The sequence below is a fragment of the Uloborus diversus genome, chromosome 4, assembly GCF_026930045.1.
Source record: "Uloborus diversus isolate 005 chromosome 4, Udiv.v.3.1, whole genome shotgun sequence".
In the NCBI taxonomy this organism is placed as follows: Eukaryota; Metazoa; Arthropoda; class Arachnida; order Araneae; family Uloboridae; genus Uloborus; species Uloborus diversus.
The window spans coordinates 113004617-113024577 of NC_072734.1; the positions used below are offsets into that span (position 1 = coordinate 113004617).

Genomic DNA, 19961 nt, shown 5'->3' on the forward strand with positions numbered 1-19961 from the left:
GCTCCTCAGTCAGGAATGGTGAATAACTGAGCTAGAGGCAGATGTCATCTCATTGAAGCTGAGAGTGCCAACAAATTGGTAGATAAAGTGAATTTATCTCACCAGCGGGTGTCCGCAGCCTGGTGCGGTTTGACTCGTGAATTAAAAGCAAAGCTTGGATATTAAGCAGTAAGTTACCACCCCTCAGCCAGGCTAAATTCATAAATGGCTTATTTGCACTAAAAATGAAAAAATACTATTCCAAATACAGTAAAATCCCTCTAATGCGGATACTAACTGGACAACTTTTTTTTTTTTGTCCGCAATAGAGAGGTGTTCGCAGGACAGATTTGCATTGGAACTGGGGAAATAAAAATTGTCCGCATGAGAGGGGTGGCCGCCTTTAAGGGGTGTCCGTTAGGAGGGGTTTTACTGTAATACTTGTTGTCATCAATTTTTTAATTATTTTTTTTAACTAAAAATCGTTTCAATAAAAATTTCGTACTCATGTACTAATTATGTAGCCGATGGTCACACATGGACAAAAATTGAATTTTCAATCCTCAATTCCTTTTGATGTTTTCTCCGTTACATTCAGAAAATACTGATTGAATGCTTCATTCAGAACTTATTTATCGATTTTCAAGGGACTATTTTGAATTTAATAAAAGAACGTGGAACCCTTAATTGATCCCCGCGAAACCCTGGAGTTCCACGGAACACAATTTAAGAAACGCTGGCTTATAGAATACCTTTTTGTTTACAGGTGCCATTAATTCTGGTGTAACTGCTCATCCCAAAGCATGACTGCCGAACTCGAGGAACAAGACAAGAAAAGTGAGAAGGAGATTGAAGTGGAGAAAATTTCTACTCCGAAGGAAGAGGAGGCGCCTAAAAATGGAGGAGGAGATCTGAAGAAATCTGATAAAGAGGAGGTGGCGGAGGAAGAGAAAGCTGCTCAGGAAGAGAAGGCTGCTGAAACCGATGGCGAGGGCCAGCAACAGGAGGATGAAGAAATTGCTGTTCCGAAGAAGAAAGCACCAGGGTTTTTTGCAAGGTCAGTTGCACACTCGCTGGTCAATTTATGTTTATAGACTCTCATTCTGGTTGTAAGAGTAAGGTTTCGGAAAAGCAGTGTTCAAAGATTTCTCACTATTTTCTGAAAAATAAGATATGCTTAGACTTAGTGTTTCAGTAGTATAAGCAAGTCCGGGTCTTGGGGTAGGCGGCCGCCTAAGGCGGCAGATTTTAGGGCCAGCACATTTCGAAATTTAAACATATTTTTTAAAAGTATGAATATCTGTTTCAGCGTCATAAAATTCACTGTTTCAATGCTTTAAAAAATTTATTTAGGGTTTGTTACTGGTTGGATTTGCAAAACATAATTCGGAATTTAACAAGAAATTCACTTTAATTTTGGAGGCGGAAAATTGCTTGACTTAAAAGTCTTTTTAAAATATTAATATCTGTTTCAGTGCCATAAGTTGCACTACTTTAATGTTAAAAAAGATAATTTAAAGTGTGTACCAGTGCTTGGATATGCAAAACCTAGTTTGGAATTTAACTAGAAACTCACTTTATTTTAAGCACTTTATAATTATTTTTATTAAATTAATGAATTATTATTTTATATTATTATTTTTCAATGGGAGGGGGCGGCACTTTTCAATATTGCCTAGGGTGGTAGAACTACTAGAGCTGGCCCTGAGTATAAGACGCGATATTGCTGTGAAATTAACAGAAAAAACTACTGTTATAATTTGAGCTGTAAAATTTCCGGAAATTTTGAGGCGGTGGAAAATTTCAGGTATTTAATGTATCAACGACAAGCCGATTTACCAATTTCTTCCTTTTCATGAGAGAAAAAATAACATTGTTTTGACTTTCAATCTTATAAACTATAATTTAAAAGTTTTCATTAATTAATTTATTTATTTCCAGACTTTTCAAGAGACGAGAAAATATTGACAAGCAACAAGATGCTGAGGCCGGGACCGAACTATTGGCAAAGGACGGAAAAGCTGAAATCAAGGGTGAAGAGGACGGCAAGAACGAAAAGAACGACAGCGGCACTGACGTCACTGTCGCCATCACAGACGACAACGAAACTGCTGGCGACGACGCGAAAAACGCCAAACTGCAAGATGGCGAGCAGAAGCGCAGCACTTACTGGAGAAGGGTGGCCATCAGCCTCATCTGCATCATCATCGCCCTGGTCGTGGTGAGCGTCATCTCTGTCATCACTAGCTCAGGACACACATCCAGGGGTCCGTTAGGAGAGCCGCTAGCCATCACCGAATGCGGGGCGGTGAAGGGATTCAAGGAAAACGGCATTTACGTGTTCAAGGGAGTCCCCTACGCCATGCCCCCCATCGGTGAGCTGCGATGGAAGCCCCCCATGCAGCCCCCCAGCTTCAACGAATGCTGGACGGACACCTACGAAGCTTACAACTCGAGCGCTGTCTGCTTCCAGAAACCCATACCTGGTCATAACCTCGAGATGAGCGAAGACTGTCTGTACCTGGATATCATCACGCCGAGCTTGTCACCCCCGATCCTCAGGCCGGTGGTCGTATACATTCCCGGAGACCACCCCTTGAGGGGTCACTCCGCAGACGACATCAAGTGGAGGCCCACCACGGGTATTGCCGATGCCAGGGACGTCACGTTCGTGACTATCAATTACCGTACCAATGTGTTTGGCTTCATGACCCTCGATTTGCTGAGCAAGAGGATGAGGCCGCCTACCTCTGGGAACTATGGCATCATGGATATGCTGTCTGCTTTGAGATGGGTACAGAGGAACATCCAAAGCTTCGGAGGCGATCCACAAAAGGTAGAATTTCGAACCTGGTTTTTGAAGTTCTTTCATTTTTTTCGTTCAAGTGCTTAACACATTTCGTACGCTCACAAGTTTTTTCGCGTTTCGCGTGCCATCTCTTAAAGAGAGCTCACCATCAGGACCCGATTAAGATATCAGAGGACCCTAGGCCAAACGGCTTTTCGGGGTCCCTCCGGGGACTTTTATACTTTTCTCAGGATAAGTTTAGACAAAAGTAAAACCAATGAAAAATAAGGTTTTTTTAAAAAATCATTAAAAACACAAAAATCGTTCTATTTTCGAAGTTTTTCTATCCATCATTGGAATTAAATGTTCTACACTGGGTACAAAATATTATTTTTAATTTTCACTGAAGGAATTTAATTTTCGGCTCTAAAATAGGGAACTTGACCAAAAGGAAATATTACACCCTTGCACCTAATGCTGCTATTTGGAATTTAATTCGTGACTTTAACAGAGATTTCTTTTTTAATGTTAAAAATCGCAAGTTCTGGCACATTAACTGTAAAATTTCGATTTTCAAATGCTAGCATCTCTGAATAACGATTGTAAATATTGGGTAAACCAATTCTCAGGATGGCATTTCTTCTTTTAGCTTATGAATATCCTTCTAATATTTCAGGTAACTGTGTTAGCCCACGGGGGTGCTGCGACTGCTGCACTTGCTCTACTTTCCACCAAGAAAGCTGATGGTTTATTTAGCCAAATGTGGCTTACTGCTCCTTCAGCTCACTTCAGCAACAAAACTTTGGATAATATTGGATCAGAAAATGCTGCTTTCCTTAGGTACATAACCAATTCCTAATTGGTGGTTTTATCGTAGTTTTATGTCTGTTTTTTATTTGTTTCATTCTATTATGTTTCTACACGTATGCGGGCTATTCCACGGAAAAATGGACATTTGGATCCGCACGTATGGATTGCTCATATATCTTATTAAAAATACGGCACCTGTAACAGACATTCTTAAGACATCGCTCTCAGGTTAACTCAATTTTCTGAGTCTTTTAACGTATTTAGACTCTTTAAACTATTTTTCTCTTATGCAACTACATCTCATCTAACGTTTGGCTGCCTCTGGATCCTCCGAATCAGTTAAGTCTATTTTTATTTGCTCAATTTCGAAAAAAGGTCCGACCCTCAATAACAGACGCCGAAAAATCTGAAGATACCAAGTAACAGATTGAATGAGGAAAGGATGAGTATTCGACAAAATTCCCTTTTTCTCTACAAAATGTGCAAAAGTTCTTTATTTTTTAGAACTAAAGCCTTATAGAATTCAAATGAACATGAAACAACAGCGGACCTCGTGGTGGCTGTTTATAACGTTCCACCACTGCCTTGTAAATACCAACTGGCTCATAAAATTCACTATGATGGTTGCACCGTATTCATGGGCCACATCAACATCAGTTCTACCTGCCAAATTTTTTTATTTATTGTAATCCAAACTTATGACTGTCTGTTACTGGTGCCGTTATCTTGCTACTTTCAAAGGGTAACTGAACAAGATTTTGTTGCTTAAAAAATCACGAAACGCGTGTATGATTTCTTTTTCATGATGTGTATGATTTCTTATGCGAAACATTTCGTTCACTACCCTTCAAAATCATCACTATGTGATGACACATATGAGCTGTCATGTCAAGTGCGGGACAACGTGGTGGCAATGGGGTCATTTCCAAAATTTTAAAAGTATTTTTTCTGAAAGAGCAAGCTTAAAAACATAGGATCTGACCATTTTTTAAATAATTTAACTTAGTTTAGTATTCAAAAAAAGTATTTTAATCGGCGCGCTTTCATTGTTTACGCTTTTGCCAATGATATCACAAATGATGAAATGCCATTCACTGTTGCCTTTCACAGAGCACAATATTTAATTCGCTTCTTTACTCACATGTGTTAGCAACGATATGGCTGATAGCAAGCGTAAAGCACAATATTTAATTCGCTTCTTGATTATCATAATGCGGCAGATAGATTCGCCAAAGTACATCACTTGTAACGTCACAAAGACCACGCCTTACTTTCAAAATTGGACATTTAAAAAAAAAATAATTAAAATTAAGCGTTGAGAAAATGAAAGTTTCAATTTCAGTGACTGAAAGTAGTACTTTCGACTTAAGGAAACAACCCCATTGTCTAGACTGGCCCGTACGCTTGTAACTTTCGTGTGATTCATGCACTGTAAAAAAAAAAAAAAAAATCGAAGCGTCACTGATTATTTCCGCGGAACGTTTCGAGATTTCACAGATTTTCATCAATTTCCTCTGAAAATCAAACATGTATACTTACAATTAAAAAAAAAAAAAAATCAGATATATATATTTGCAGTAATGATTAAAATCAATTTGAACATTTTTTTCTAGGAAGTTGAACTGCGATTCGATATCATGTTTATATAACAAAACATCCGAAGAAATTTTGGCGGCCACTCCTGGCTTCTGGGAAGTTGATTGGTCCAAAGATCTGCCTAGTTCGGATGAAGAACAATCACCTGTTATGACTGTTGTTGATGGTAAATAATTAGACCTTATATTAAAAGAGAATTTTTTTTACCACAATTAAGCAAAATGTTCGTTTTGAGGGTTTTTTTTTCCTTTTCTTTTTTTTTTTTTTTTTTTTTTTGGCATTTTAAAGTTCATACGATCCAGGCTAAACTCTATAACCGTTTCAGCCTTGGAACGACATATGTTTTCCAGGGTTCGTACGGGTCATGGAAATCCTGGAAAGTCATGGAAAAAAAATAAGCAAATTTCAGACCTGGAAAAGTCATGGAAAATTGAAATTTTTAGTCTAAGTCATGGAAATTTATTTTCAGTCACGGAAAATTTTCTGGGAAAAAGTAACAGTAGCTAAAAAGAGTATTAGAAATCTTGAGTGATTTAGTATTGCACCATGAAAGCTATTTAAACTGGAAAATTGAACGATCTCAAAAAACATTGCATCCAAGTTCGTTTCCATCACTCCTAAATCTTTATTTTAAAATTTATCAGACGTTATCTCAATTTGTTGAAGGTTTTGGACAACCTTTAGTTAGGCGATAGAATACAGAAATAGGGGAATTCTAATGCTCAAAAACAGTAGTGCCCAATATACGGCCCGCAAAACTAATCCATGCGACCCACTGGTACGTTCAGTGTCATTATTCAAACATGTTCTGTAATTTCTGAACCTATTAATTTATATGCATTTGAAAATGTACAAATAAGTAAACAAGTACATTTAAATCAAAAGATTTATTTATTATGAAATGGTTTTATTTATTTTTTTTTAAATAAATTTCTGGTTCAGAAACATGAATTTACTAAAGAATGTGGCTTTATTTTAAAGAAACAAAAAATTGTGAAGTTGACACTAAAAGGCAACTTTTGAAGCAAATTTATTGAAACTTAGTAATGATTTATTCAACCTTTTCCCCAATCATTATCATTCTGCCGATTTATAAAAAAAATAGTCGAAATTTAAGCATCATTCACTGTAGTTTTACTTAACTTAAACTTATATGATGATAACAGGTAAGAATTCTTCAGTTTTTTACACTTCAATCAAGTAGTGGCATTCACATAGTTTTGCTAATGCTCATTTCCAAAAAAAAAAAAAAAATAGCAAGTTTGATATTAAATAGTACTATTCTCTTCATGTAACAAGATCATGAAAATTTTCATGAAGTCATGAAAAAGTCCTGGAAAAGTCATGGAATTTTTTCATCCAAATAGAGTATGAACTCTGGTTTTCACTTGTACTCAATCCTTAATGGAGTTTTTATCTTAATGACACTAAAGAATAACCACAGAAGTTTTTGTGTACATTCTATTGAGTTTGTCACATCTTCTGAAACACCTTGACATCCGCTGGATAATTTTGTTTCACTATTTTTTAATTTATATAAGCTTCTTAGAAATGTCTATTCATTTTGTGCAAAATTTGTTTTTACTCTATTAAATGATATTTTATTTTCAATGAACGGATGCTTTTGTAGCTTTAAAATAAGTGTGCTAGTTATGGATTATTTGTCTTTACTTGAAAGAAAGATTATTCTCTTCAATATAAGATTTATCAATTCTGGTTTTCTAAAGTGCTAAGGTGGCAACTGGTTTTTATTCTGATTTTATAAATAACGATCTGATGTGTGCCTCACATGACTTCCTTTTACTCCAATTTAATATCATTTTCCCATTATTGGCATTTTTAATGCGATTCAATAGTTTACTGTCTAAATATCACCAACAGTAGCCAAATTGAAACCAGATTTAAAATAAAAAAAAAAAGTCGCCAAGTTGGCGACAAAACTTGGCGAACAAAAGTCTGGCGATATATCGTCAAATGTCCGCCAAATTGTAACACCACTTAACTTTACATCAAAATTAACAATGATTCCCCCCCCCCCCCCAACAAAAGGGGCAAAAGACCACTTTAGAAACACATGAATGCAACCAAAAAGCGAGGTGCACAACTAGACTCCACTAGGAGTCTACGACAACTTTCAACTTTCTAGGACATACTGTTCTTGAGTTATGCGACATATATACGTACATACAGACGTCATGAGAAAACTCGTTGTAACTAACTCGGGAATCGTCAAAATGGATATTTCGCGTGTCTATACGTTCTTAGGCACTTATCCACGTGTAAGGAAGTAAAAATTGGTATTTAATTTGTCATTCTGTAACTGATGAATAGAAAATTTATTTCTAGCACATAGCTGTGTACGTAGTTTCTGTAGTTATATTTATAATTGAAACACTCAACTGGTAAAGTGTCGGTATAATTATCGATTTTTTTTTTCCTTTTTTAAGTCTTTTTATATATTTTAGGTGTATTGTTGTTCGACACTCCTACAAATATGTGGAAATCTGGAACGATTCAGCAAGTTCCCGTTGTTATTGGTACGTTATTTTTTCAGCAACTGAGTGCATTATGCTTTACTCAATCAATGTATGTTTTACTCAATCAATGAAAATTCAACCAAATATGGGGGGGGGGGGGGGTTTTTTATTATTTGTCTTTAGTGAATTTCATCAAAACAGTAAAATATATGATTTAATTATCTTCAATTGTTTTACTTAAGCGATCATTTGTAGAGTAAAAAAGTGCATAAGCCCGTCATCCTTACCGCTTCAACAACACTTAAATGAAAATTGGGGGAAAAAAATATATAAACAAAATTATTAATTAAAAAAAGGTTCCCAAAGGCACTAGAAAAATTTTTAAAGCAACATTTTTTGTCACATGTTTCAATTTTTTTTAAACAAAAATTTAATTTCCCCGTATATTTATTGCCTTCGTTTTAACACTAAATAAACAACTGCTTATTGGCAGGAGTACTCCAGGATGATTTGAGTCTCACCAAACTAACCAAACTTGAATTTTCCTTGGACTATTCCAAAATTTCTCTTACAAGTTGAAAATTTATTATAGTATTTTATTCTTTAAAGATCCATTTTTGAAAATGCTAATGAATCTGATAATGTTGACGCTTTATTAATGTTTAATAATTATGAAACACTAGTATCGAATATTGATCTATATTAAATTACACTGATAAACATGAAACGTTTTCTTGGACGTTTTGAACAAATTTAAGTAGTCCTGCATGTGGTGGTTAAGAAAATATTCAAAAAAAAATTGGAGTTGGTTGATTCTCTTTCAAGAGATATCCTGGCTTAAATGTGGTAGTTTTTGTCTTTTAAAATGCTTGACTTTTGCAGAAAAATGATCATGACGATGGTGTTTAGTGCCATATAGATGGGTTTGGTCTGACACTAAGTTCCATATTAAATTTTATCATGGACTTGAAACAAATAATTGATCTCCATAGCATTTCACATCATGAAAAAAAGAACTTTTGAAAATGAATATTTAAAGGCGAATTTGCGTGAGCACTCACAAAGCAAATATGAGGTTGTTCATAAAAATTGCCCAATAACTTCTATTTTAGATCTCAAATTGATGAATAAAAGTCCCCAAAATGTAGCTTTAGGCTATACTTGGTCGATTAAAGGGTCATGACAAATCGTCCCTTTCTGGATTCTCATTTTTGCAAACAAACTTATGATTGAACTTAACTTAAGAAACTTAAGAGATATCTTTTCTTGAGATTTTGTGCTTTATTACTTACGTTGGTTTTTCACTTTATTCATATTGTTTTTTGATAATTTTTCATCAAACTTATGATACCTTGAAATAACTATTACTTGCATTGAAACATGTTGATTTCAAATGGGGAAATTTGTGCTGACAAAAACGAAATGTGATTTCGATTCTTCTGGACAGGAAAAGCACCAAATTGTTCAAATTTTAATTTTAGGGCCCAAAAATGGAACAATGATTGACAACTACTTTTTGTTCATCAATAGACAGCTGAAAGAAAATATTGATGTAAACAAGTGCTAATGTACTTGGTTTAATGCAATGCGGTTATTTCCTTCAGTCAAAAGTAGTACTTTTCGTCACTGAAATTAAATAGAAAGCAAAAAAAAAAAAAAAACATGGACACAAAAAAATACTTTCATATTCCCAACGGTTATTTTTTAAATAGTTTTTTTAAACAGTCCGATTTTTCAAACAAGGCGTGGTCCTGATGACGTCACAAATGATGCTCTTTGGCGCATATTTGTACCGCGTTTCCACGTTATGATAATCAAGAAGCGAATTAAAATTGCGCTCTACGCTTACTATCAACCATATCGCTGCCAATACACGTGAGTAAAGATGCGAATTAAATATTTTGCTCTGTGAATCGCAGCACAAAATGGCATTTCATCATTTGTGATGTCATCGGACAGAAGCATGAACATTGAAAGCGCGTTAATTTAAGTAATTTAAAAAAAAATATTAAACTTAAACAAATTATTTAAAAAATGGTCAGATCCTATGTTTTTAAACATGTTCTTTCAGAAAAAAATACTTTTAAAATTTTGGAAACGACCCCATTCAAATGTGTTCAGCTGCGTAAAATGTATACTGTATACCAATACACTGCAGGTAAATCAAAATTTTTGTGTATAATCTCTGTAATAATTTATAAAAACAAATTCTCCATTCGACATAAAAATAAGAACCAATTAAAACATTTTTACCGTTATTTTTATGCACAAACGAGTGTTTATGACCAAAATATTAGCTTTACTTTCAAGAAAAAAAATAATATAGGTTAAATTATGTTTAACAGTGTTATTCCATATTTCATAAACTTGGAAGCAAATTTTAACTCGTTTGTTTTGCTTTTAGGTGCTGCTGCTCAAGAATCTGGGACATCTAAACTCCTTCCCGATGTGGAGAGATGGAGTTGGTCAGATTTTAAGGATTATGTGACTGAAAAGTTAGAAGTATTCAACAATAATGTCACAGAAAACGCTTTACAGTTCTATGTACAAAATTTGTCAACACCTTTACAACAGTTTCATTCCATGGTAAATATTTTTACATGTACAATATTTATTTAGCAATTGATTTTAAAAAATTCCATAACGCAAATTGTTTCATCTTCCTTGAAAAATGGTGGTTCAGCAAGATCAGTAAAGGCAATATTCTGCCGTGGGCAGGTAAACGGCAGTATCTGAAAAAATGAGTTTGAGATACTCGAAGAAACGCGGTTTGGATTCGATGCTATCAATCGGGAAACGTTGGAATTAAACGGGGGGTTTTTCCGCGATTTTTTTAGCGGAAACCAAATATCAAGCTTGTTACAATAAAGTTAGCATACAATAGATGATAAAAGTGCAAAAAAAAAAAAGTAAAGTTGCAGTTACTGCCCTTGACCTGCCCACGGCAGTACAGTAGACCCTCATTTTACGCGGGGTTTACGTTCCACGGAAATGTCGCGTAAATTGAGACCTAATACTGGTGTTGAAATAGGGGTTTGGTTCCGTGGGTAAAAAAAAAACTACATTCTAGTCATGACTAATTGTATAATAAGTTTAATGTGTACTTATATCGAGTTTTAGGCACAACATGCATAAAAAAACATGAATTAATTTCGTGCTCTGTTTACAGAGAGGAGCTGGCAAGGATAGTCTTTGGGCAGTCATTAAGAATTTTTCTCTGTAATTCTTTGTAGAGCATTAACGCATCCATGATCACTTGCCTCATTTCCATGATAGAATCTTCCTTCACTAACAAATCAGAAAGATCATTTCCATTGTCTAGGAATGGCTCAAAATTTTCAATGTGAACGTTTTTGGTTGTGCGTCACCGATGTCAGTATCCTCGTTGGTTTTGGCCGCCTTTGTCACTCCTAAAAGCTCTCCTTCCAGTGAGTTCTGAACTGTGTGAGTTCAATAACTTTACTTCTGGAAATAGCTTTTGAACCAATTGCGCTAAAATGTCTCCAGTGGCTCATTATCAGCACGTCAAAATGCTGTTTATAACGTGTAATATGCAATCTTGGGGAGTTTGGATTTTGAAAGAGGTGAACTTTTTATCTGTTTGCATTGCCACATCCGCGTAAAACGAAGGTCTACTGTATTGCCTCGGTCACAGCATACAATTAAAAATGTTTCAAAGACGAATCACGAGCTATGATTTTTCGAAGTTGTGAACTCAAAATTATGTATTCAAAGTTATTTACTCTGAAGGCATTCGTAACTCATGAGTTTCGGCTATTATAGTAGAGGAATGTGGAGCAAAGTGAAATAGTTAAGATGGCTTTTTTTTTTCAAAGTGAACAAATAGGAAATTTGTTCTAAAAATTACGGTACATCAAGAAAGAACATATATTTTACAATAAAACTTTCATTGAAATATTATTTTTTATTTTCGGTAGTAAATTTGTACCTTCGAAAAAAGATGGAAATTTTTTCACTTTTTTTTTCCATGGGGCAAAGTGGAAAATAAAATATTTTTCTGATGCAATATTTTTTTGTTCGATCATTAGGAATTTTTTTGATAAAATAAGATGAGTAAATAAAAAGATGAATATATAAAAAGGAAATAAAAGAAATAAACGAAAAAAAATAAATGAATGAATAAAATAGTAAATTAATAAGAAACTAAGTAAATGGAGGAATAAATAAATGAATTATTAAATGAAGAAATGTCAGTGAACTAATTAATAAATAAATACGCAAAAGATTTGATAAAAAACTGAAAAAGTAAATGAAACTATTTCACTTTTCCGCATTCATCCACTTTGCCTCGTATGGACTTGACCATTTGCACAAAGCATAATATTAAGCAAATAAAGACTGCACCGAATATTAGTTGGTCTAAATTCGATTTCAAATATTAATAACAAGAACTTGATCATTTATGTAGTCAAAAGTAATTTTTGACTTACAAAATATTACAATTGTGTATCAATTTTTGAAAATTGCTTGTATTATCGTATTCTTTGATTTTCAGAGGTAATTTTTTCTTAACTGGAATAGACTACATGTTTACTAGTATAGTTTAAATATTACTACATAGGTGGTACTAAAAGCAGGGTAAATATTTCACCAAGCCCTTACCATATGCAAATTTCACGATCAATAAATGAACTCTGTAGAACCTTTTTCACTGCCTACGTAGTGTCCATGCAGGAAAGCGATCTCTCTGTTACCGCTGTAGTATTACTCAAAAATGAAGTTTTCAAAGACGAATCACGTGCTATAATTTTCGAAGTTACAACCTTAAAATTATGCATTCGAAGTTATTTATTCAGAGCACAATCGTAACTCATGAGTTACGGCTATTAGAGTACTTATCAGAAACTTATTATTACAGAACTAATCGCCAAGCCGTTACCGTATTCAAATTTCACGATCAATAAATGAACTCTGTAGAACCTTTTTCACTGCCTATGTAGTGTCCATGCAGGGAAGCGATCCCTCTGTAATCTTTATAGTATTTATCCAAAAATGGGGTTTTCAAGGGAAAATCATGAAAGAATGCTTGATACATCGCAAAAGTAACGGCAAAAACATTATCGCAAAAAAAGATCAAACTAAATAATGTAAATATAAATAAAAAATTAAAAAGAAGAATTTTGAGGTGGGAAAAAGTGTCTAAAAGTCTGTTCTACCCTAATAATTTTTGAGGGAGTAGTGAAATTCGAACAAACTTTTTTTTGTTTGTTTTAAGGTATATATAATCTGCTAGGACATTTCATTTATTCGTTTTTTTTTTACGAAATTTTAGTTTAATTTTAAACGGTTCAAAAAACAACATTAGCTCTTACAGGAAAATTTAAGGCAAATGTAGATTTAACATTGAACTAAGCTACTGATTGATTGACTGAATCAAAATGAAATTCTACGTGCAAATGTTTATACTTGACATTATGATTGTTGATATGATTTATTTTGATGATTCTTGTCAATCCTTTGTCCCGCACATGACGGTTCATATATTTCATTAAAAAGTAATAAATTTTAAGGATAATGACGAAATTTTTTTCTTAAGAAACCACACATAAGTTTGTAATTTGTTAAGCAGAAACAAATTGTTCATTAACATTTTTAAGCATTATTTTTAATGAAATATATGAGGCGTCGCGTGCGGGACAAAAATGACCGTTTTTTGTGGAATGGCCCATCTAAGTTTCCCTGAATGAGTATAACCAGTGGCGTACCAGGCATGGGTGTCACCCCCTCCTACAAAAATAAAAAAAAAATAATTAACAAACAGTTTTAAATATTCTAGGTAAACATGAAATTTATTTAGACACACGGCAGTGTGTCAGCCAAGTTCGGAAATCAGGCGACACATCTGCCAGTGTGTATCTTACACGAACCATTTCAAGCTACTTTTGACCCTATCATTTCTCAAAAACTATTAAATCTACGTGCTTGAAATTTTGTATGTCTAATAGAGCTGCATAGCAGACCTATAATCCTAAATTTCATGAGTGTACCTCTTATAGTTATGGAATTATTAAGATCTGAAAAGTGTCATTTTTAACACTGACTCACTCACTCATCAAAATGTTTACGAATTTCCAAGTGTCTCACATACTTGAAATTTGGCATAAAGATAGATTTTCATGTATATGTAAAGGGAAAGATCTAAAAAGTTCAAAAAACTACATTAAAATAGCAAAAAACTACGCTATTTTTTATGAGCATCACGGCGTAATCACTTCACCGCGCGATTGCAAAATATTTCGCCAAATAAATCAAAACAAATGGGCTCGTCAAACGTTGCCAAAACAAAGTTGTTGAAGTTTTAAATTAACAATTTCATTTCTAACCAAAATGGGGCTTGAAACAATACTTTAAGTTCCGCTAAAATGAAAAATGAAACATCAAATAATTAAAATTGCAAATCTAGAGCTAAACCTTTAAAATCAAAAATAACCGGCTTTAAAATTTTATAAAAAGTTTAGATCTCAATTAAATGCAAACTTTTACAGGAGGAGCAAAAATGACAGCAATAATTTCAACAATTGAGAAATATTTTCGCAAATTCTGGATATTTTATGATCTACGTTATGATAATCCCCCCCCCCCCCCCGAACAATAAAGAAACTCCAGACAGAACTCCAGTCTTAGCAATTTTCCTGGTTGTCGATAAATTTGGGGAAGTTAAAGACCAGGAGCTAATGTACGTCGGCCTTGCGGATAAATGGGAAAACAGATGACTATTGCCCGAAATTGGCGATCGCGCTAAGTCCCCAGTTATCAAAATATCTTCATAACTTTTAATAAAAAGAAACCGCAAACCATAGCACCATAACAGCTAGGATAAAAAAGGAAATCATATATTTGTAATATACGCTTTTGCATTTATAACTGTCTAAATTAGAAAATAACCTTTGATTTAACTTTTCAAAAAGTAATGATATCCCTACAAAACATAAATGTGAAAAAGAAGCCAAGTTCGGTTGAAATGAGGCTCAGGAAAGACGATGTCACCGAAAAAAAAAGTTCAGATCTAAACAGTTACCAAGTTCCATAGCAGTTCCTCATAGAAGTTGGATTTTCCCATGTTCTTCAATTTATTTAGAGAACAATTTTTTACTTTCTTTGATATTGGATTTAAAACTTGGCAAGTTTGGAAAAAAAATATATATATATAGTGATGACTAAAACTTGCCGCAAGTTTAAAATCCAATATCAAAGAAAGTAAAAAATTGTTCTCTAAATAAATTGAAGAACATGGGAAAATCCAACTTCTATGAGGAACTGCTATGGAACTTGGTAACTGTTTAGATCTGAATTTTTTTTTTCGGTGACACCGTCTTTCCTGCACCTCATTTCAACCGAACTTGGCTTCTTTTTCACATTTATGTTTTGTAGGGATACAATTTTCAGAAACAATTACATTTGTGCAATAACGAAATTTTAAGTGGTCTAATATACAAAAGACAAATAAAAACTATGGCGCTTTTTACATAACTTGCCGTTGACGCAAATACAGGTCGTTGAAAGATCAAAAAAGTAAAGGGGTGTATGAAATTGATGGCTTCTTCATTGTTTCAAACGTATGTCAAACATAGGGAAATATAATGGAGTTAAATTTTTCGTATAAGAGGAAGTCACTAGCAGGTCTAAGTATTGCCAATTTGAACCTAACCTAAGTATGATATTCACTTCATAGTGTGGGTAGGGGGTCCGGGTTCGGGGGTTCTCCCCCTGGAAAATTTGCTAAATTGTAGTTTTAAAAATGCATTTTAGCTTCATATTTTTCAAAAACTTGCAATTCCACTTTAAGTGTCACCCCCCAGACGGATGACACCCGGGGAACACCCCCCCCCCCCCCTCCAGCGACGCCACTGGTATAACGTCTTCTTAATCTTTATACATAAAGGGCTAATCTCTGTCCGGATGTCCGGGGTAAACTTCAAAACTACTGGAGGGATTTTAACCATTTTTTCACCATAGATAGCTACATAATCGGGGAACAACTTAGGCTATAATTTATCGCTAAAAAACTTAGTTTAAGAACGTCGTGATCGAAAACAGTAAATGTCATGTAATTTCTACATCAAATGATTAAAGATTAAACCCATTGTTTCGAAAATTCGTTGCCTAACAACAGCAATATTAAAAGTAATCGTAATGTAAATTTGAATCAAGGCCTCTCTGGAGCAAGCATGACATTGCTTTCTTAGGAATTGCATCCTCATCTTTATACCTAAAGTGCTAATCTCTGACCTGATGTCTGGGGTAAACTTCAAAACTACTGGACGGATTTTAACCATTTTTTCACCATAGATAGATACATTATGAGGGAGCAACTTAGGCTGTAATTTATTCCTTAAAAACTTAGTTTTAAAAAGTTATGGTGGAAAACAGTAAATTTCATATCATTTCCCCAATAAATAATTAAATTCGCAACTCCAATAAATTATAGGGGGCGCAGCAGCCACTGTCTAATGGCGGATGAAAAAAGGTGAAACAAACAAATGCCAGAACTTATTACTTGCTTTGACGTTTAGTGAATGACAGTACTTTTTCATCGTATTTGTGCGAAGCTTTCTTTTTTATTCTTCTGAAATTACATTACACCACAAACTGCTTGAAGCCGGAAATTTACCCCAAAGAAAACTCGTGGAATGGAATGTTTTACCTTTTTCTTTAGTATTGGTAATCACCGCAAGGTAGCGTATTCGAGCTTTGAAGTTGCGAATATAAAACCCATTGTTACAATAATTCGTTGCCTAACAACAGCAATAATAAAAGCAATCATAATGAAATTTTTGAATCAAGGCTTCTCCGGAGCAGACATGAGTTTAAAATCGTTTAAACATTTAGAAACTCTACTTTTTGCATCCTTAAAGAAACATAGTAGAGAGCTTTTTTTTTCTTTTGAGTGTGTACTATTTAATTAAGTAAAGCGCACGGTTTTTTCAGTGATCTTTGTTTTTGTTAGTTCATATTTTGGAAATTCTTCAAATTTTTATTTGCTTAAATTCGTGCTTTCGTTTCTAAATGAATATTCGTTCGTTCTTTATACTTATTGCTATTTTACTTTAATGGGTAAGGAAGAAGCTCGATTTTTAATCACGTCAAAGTGATATGCTTTGAGTTCTTTCAGTTAAAACAGAAAACGAAAGGAAGTAGCGATTGTTTCTTACATTTATTTCTGACCCAGGCAACGCCGGGTATTTTTGCAAGTATCTTTTATAAATGAGTAATTCTTGTGACTATATATATATTTCGTATCTCGGAAACGGCTCTAACGATTTGAGTGACATTTTGGATTTAATTGTAGTTTTGCATTTTAAGTTCATCTACACAGTAGCGTAACTAGGGATTGGTAGGAGTGGCTCTCGCCAGGGGCGCAACAGCCGGATGTCATTTCGACTGATTAAAAAAAAGAGGGGTTTTTTTTGTTTTTTTTAATTATTATTATTATTATAAAATTGCGAAAAATGCGAAAATTTCTTCAAAAAACTCGCAAGAATCTACTGAGAAGGAACATTAGGCATCATTAAAGCTCATTCTAAAAAAGAAACTAAGAAAAAAAATTACAATGCTGCCTTCTATTTGTCGAATCAATTAATCTGAATGTTCCAAAGAAATTTTTTTTTTTTTTTTTTTTTTTTTTTGAGTTAACAATGACCTCCGGTTACTTCCCATTTGGGCGACCCAGGGAGGAGGGGTAATTTCTTTAGTCCGCCAGGGGCGCTAGACCCCATAGTTACGCTACTGCATCTACATCAGTGTTTCCTCTGTAAAATTTTTCATTTAATCACGCATCTGTTTTGATTTTAGGTTTCCGACGTGCGAACTATTTGCCCGCTGGAGAGACTGACCGATGCTCTTGGTGAGGCTTTGCAGACCGATTCGTCCTGGTGGTATGTGATGGAATACAAGCCAAGCGCTCCGGTCCAGTTCTCCAATGAAAGTGCTTCAGTGCGCTTGGCAGTTCATGGACTAGACATCGTCGCCATCTTCGGAATCATGGATCAGTACATTAAGGACATGTCCCCGTCGGACAAAACATTCGAAAAGAACATGCAGGACTTGTTCTACAGCTACGTGTACCATGGTAGGCCGGCTATTCGAGGCGAAGTCCTGATGTCTTCGCATTTCATCAACATCATCGGTAACCAGGTTCAAAGCAAGATGTCTCCATACGACAACTGCCAATTGTGGAATAACGATATGTTTTACCCAGCGTATGCTAAAATGAATTAAGTGTGGAGTGAAAAAGACTTTTGGATTGAATTTTAATGTACTTATTGGAGAGTCAGCCTATCCAACTCTAAAGTTCTTGTACATGACATGGCAAGTGCATCCAGTCCCTTCATACAGTTCTCTGGTATTAATCAATGTTTGATGCAATCTCAAATTGAAACAAAAATAGACATATCGCTTGGAAATGCTGGATGTGTGTATCTCAACTGAAAGCGTTCAGAGGATTTTTTAAAAAAAGGAATAAAAGCTGTCTCTAAGGTTGCGTTTGAATACCTCAACCGGTCTACCGATGACTAACCGGAGATTTTTCCGGTGAGCTGGTTGCTACCGATGTTATTCTATTAGCTTCACCGGTTGATCTACTGGTTGGTCGACCGCAATTTAAATTGGTTGATTGAACCACGTGACATTTTTGACCAATAACAAGTATTTTTCACCTGGCGCAGACGAATAGTCTGAGCAAGGTGATCAACCAAAAGCGTTGATGAAGCATTGGTTGGTGAACCACTGGTTAATAACCGCCGACGTCATTAGTTGTCATGTGATCAACCGACCAGTGGCTACCGGTCAAGGTATGCGAACGAAACCTAAGAAAACATGGTGTTTCACGAATTAGCGTTAAGTGTTACCATTTATGCAGATTGGTTTTCGCGAAAAGTTATTTCAAATTTAGATGTTTTTTTCAAGCAACAGTCATGGGAAAATCATGGGGGCATTGCTTAAAACTGTTGAATGATCCTCTGAATACTTTAAGCTTAGCTATAGATATCTTGTATGATACTTTAACTGCTTCAGAGTTGGATGGAGGCGGACAGAAAAATGTTTCCTTTATTTTGCAGTATTTGAAGATATACATGTCCATCAAAATCCTTTTTATCGTCAACTTACATCACAAGATTACATTTTTATTCATGATTTCTTGTACGGATGAAGTCATTTATGATTATTTTTCTGGAAAACTCAGGTTGGATGAAAAAGAAAAATGGCATAAAAATTCCATTCATTTTTTTTTACTACAACATTGTTATGACATACTACTTAAGATCTGTGATACAATGTTCGTTAATGATGCAGGCATTCTCATATTTCTCAGTTTTCATCCCTAAACTCATGCATCATTTTTCATTTGAGAAGGAAATTTGTTTATTTAATGTATCGTGTATTGTATGCAGATATTGTGTTTCATTCAAAAAACGATTCCAATTTACATCTTTTTAAAGAAGAATTTACAAACATTCGAAATAAATTTCGACCAATTTTTAAAGTAATGCGCAACATTCCTGATAGAAAATTTTATACCTGTATGGCATATTTTTGATCATCTCATAAAATTGACAAAAAATATTTTTTATCCACGGTTTCTAAGAAATTACAAAACTATCTTTCGATCGTGAAGCCTATTATATATATACATTACACTTTATTAAGAGATAGCATGATAATTATCAAACAATTAGTAATTTTTGAAAAATATTAGTAATGATTCAAAAAAAAAAAATTATTATTCAAAAATATTTTTGATCCACGGTACCTAATAAATTACAAACAAATCTTTCGATCGTGCAGTCTATTCTATACATTACGTTTCATGAAGAGGCGGCATGATAATTGTTAAACGATTGGTAATAATTCAAAAATATTAGTAATTAAAAAAAAACGATTAATAATTGACGAAAAAAAAACGATAATACCGAGCCGATAATAACCGAAATAAAAACCGATTAATAAACCGTTCAAAAATATTAGTAATTATTCCAAGAAAAAAAAGATTAATAATTGTTCAAAAATATTTTTATCCACGATTTCTAAGAAATTACAAACCTATCTTTCGATTTTGAAGTCTATTCCATACATTACTTTAATGAAGAAATAGCATGATAATTATCAAACGATTAGTAATTATTCAAAAAGAATACTAAAAGCATTTCACGTTGTTTCACATTTTTAAAGCACGGTCAAGATTCGATCGTCTGTTTTATTGCTCAAAAATAACAATGATGGCGCATTCAGTGGGATGAAGTTCCTTTTTTTTTTTAATAATCTGTAACGAACGTGCAGTTAAATCTCGTTAC

General features: G+C 34.2%; 1 protein-coding gene across 1 annotated transcript; it reads left to right on the forward strand.

Annotated features, from left to right (window-relative positions):
* Positions 1-782: 782 nt before the first annotated feature.
* On the forward strand, positions 783-19318 carry LOC129220333 (neurotactin-like). Its single transcript, XM_054854736.1, has 7 exons — positions 783-1036; positions 1921-2815; positions 3444-3607; positions 5191-5339; positions 7639-7710; positions 10055-10236; positions 17464-19318. The coding sequence occupies exons 1-7, from the start codon at positions 783-785 to the stop codon at positions 17887-17889; spliced, it is 2142 nt and encodes a 713-aa protein (XP_054710711.1). The 3' UTR covers positions 17890-19318.
* Positions 19319-19961: the final 643 nt, after the last annotated feature.

Excerpts from the sequence above, each read along its gene's own strand:
- LOC129220333 (XM_054854736.1), top strand. The coding sequence starts at position 783 with ATGACTGCCGAACTCGAGGAACAAGACAAGAAAAGTGAGAAGGAGATT. Across the intron at positions 3,608-5,190 it reads GAAAATGCTGCTTTCCTTAG|GAAGTTGAACTGCGATTCGA; the intron begins GTACATAACCAA and ends ATTTTTTTCTAG. Across the intron at positions 7,711-10,054 it reads GCAAGTTCCCGTTGTTATTG|GTGCTGCTGCTCAAGAATCT; the intron begins GTACGTTATTTT and ends TTTTGCTTTTAG.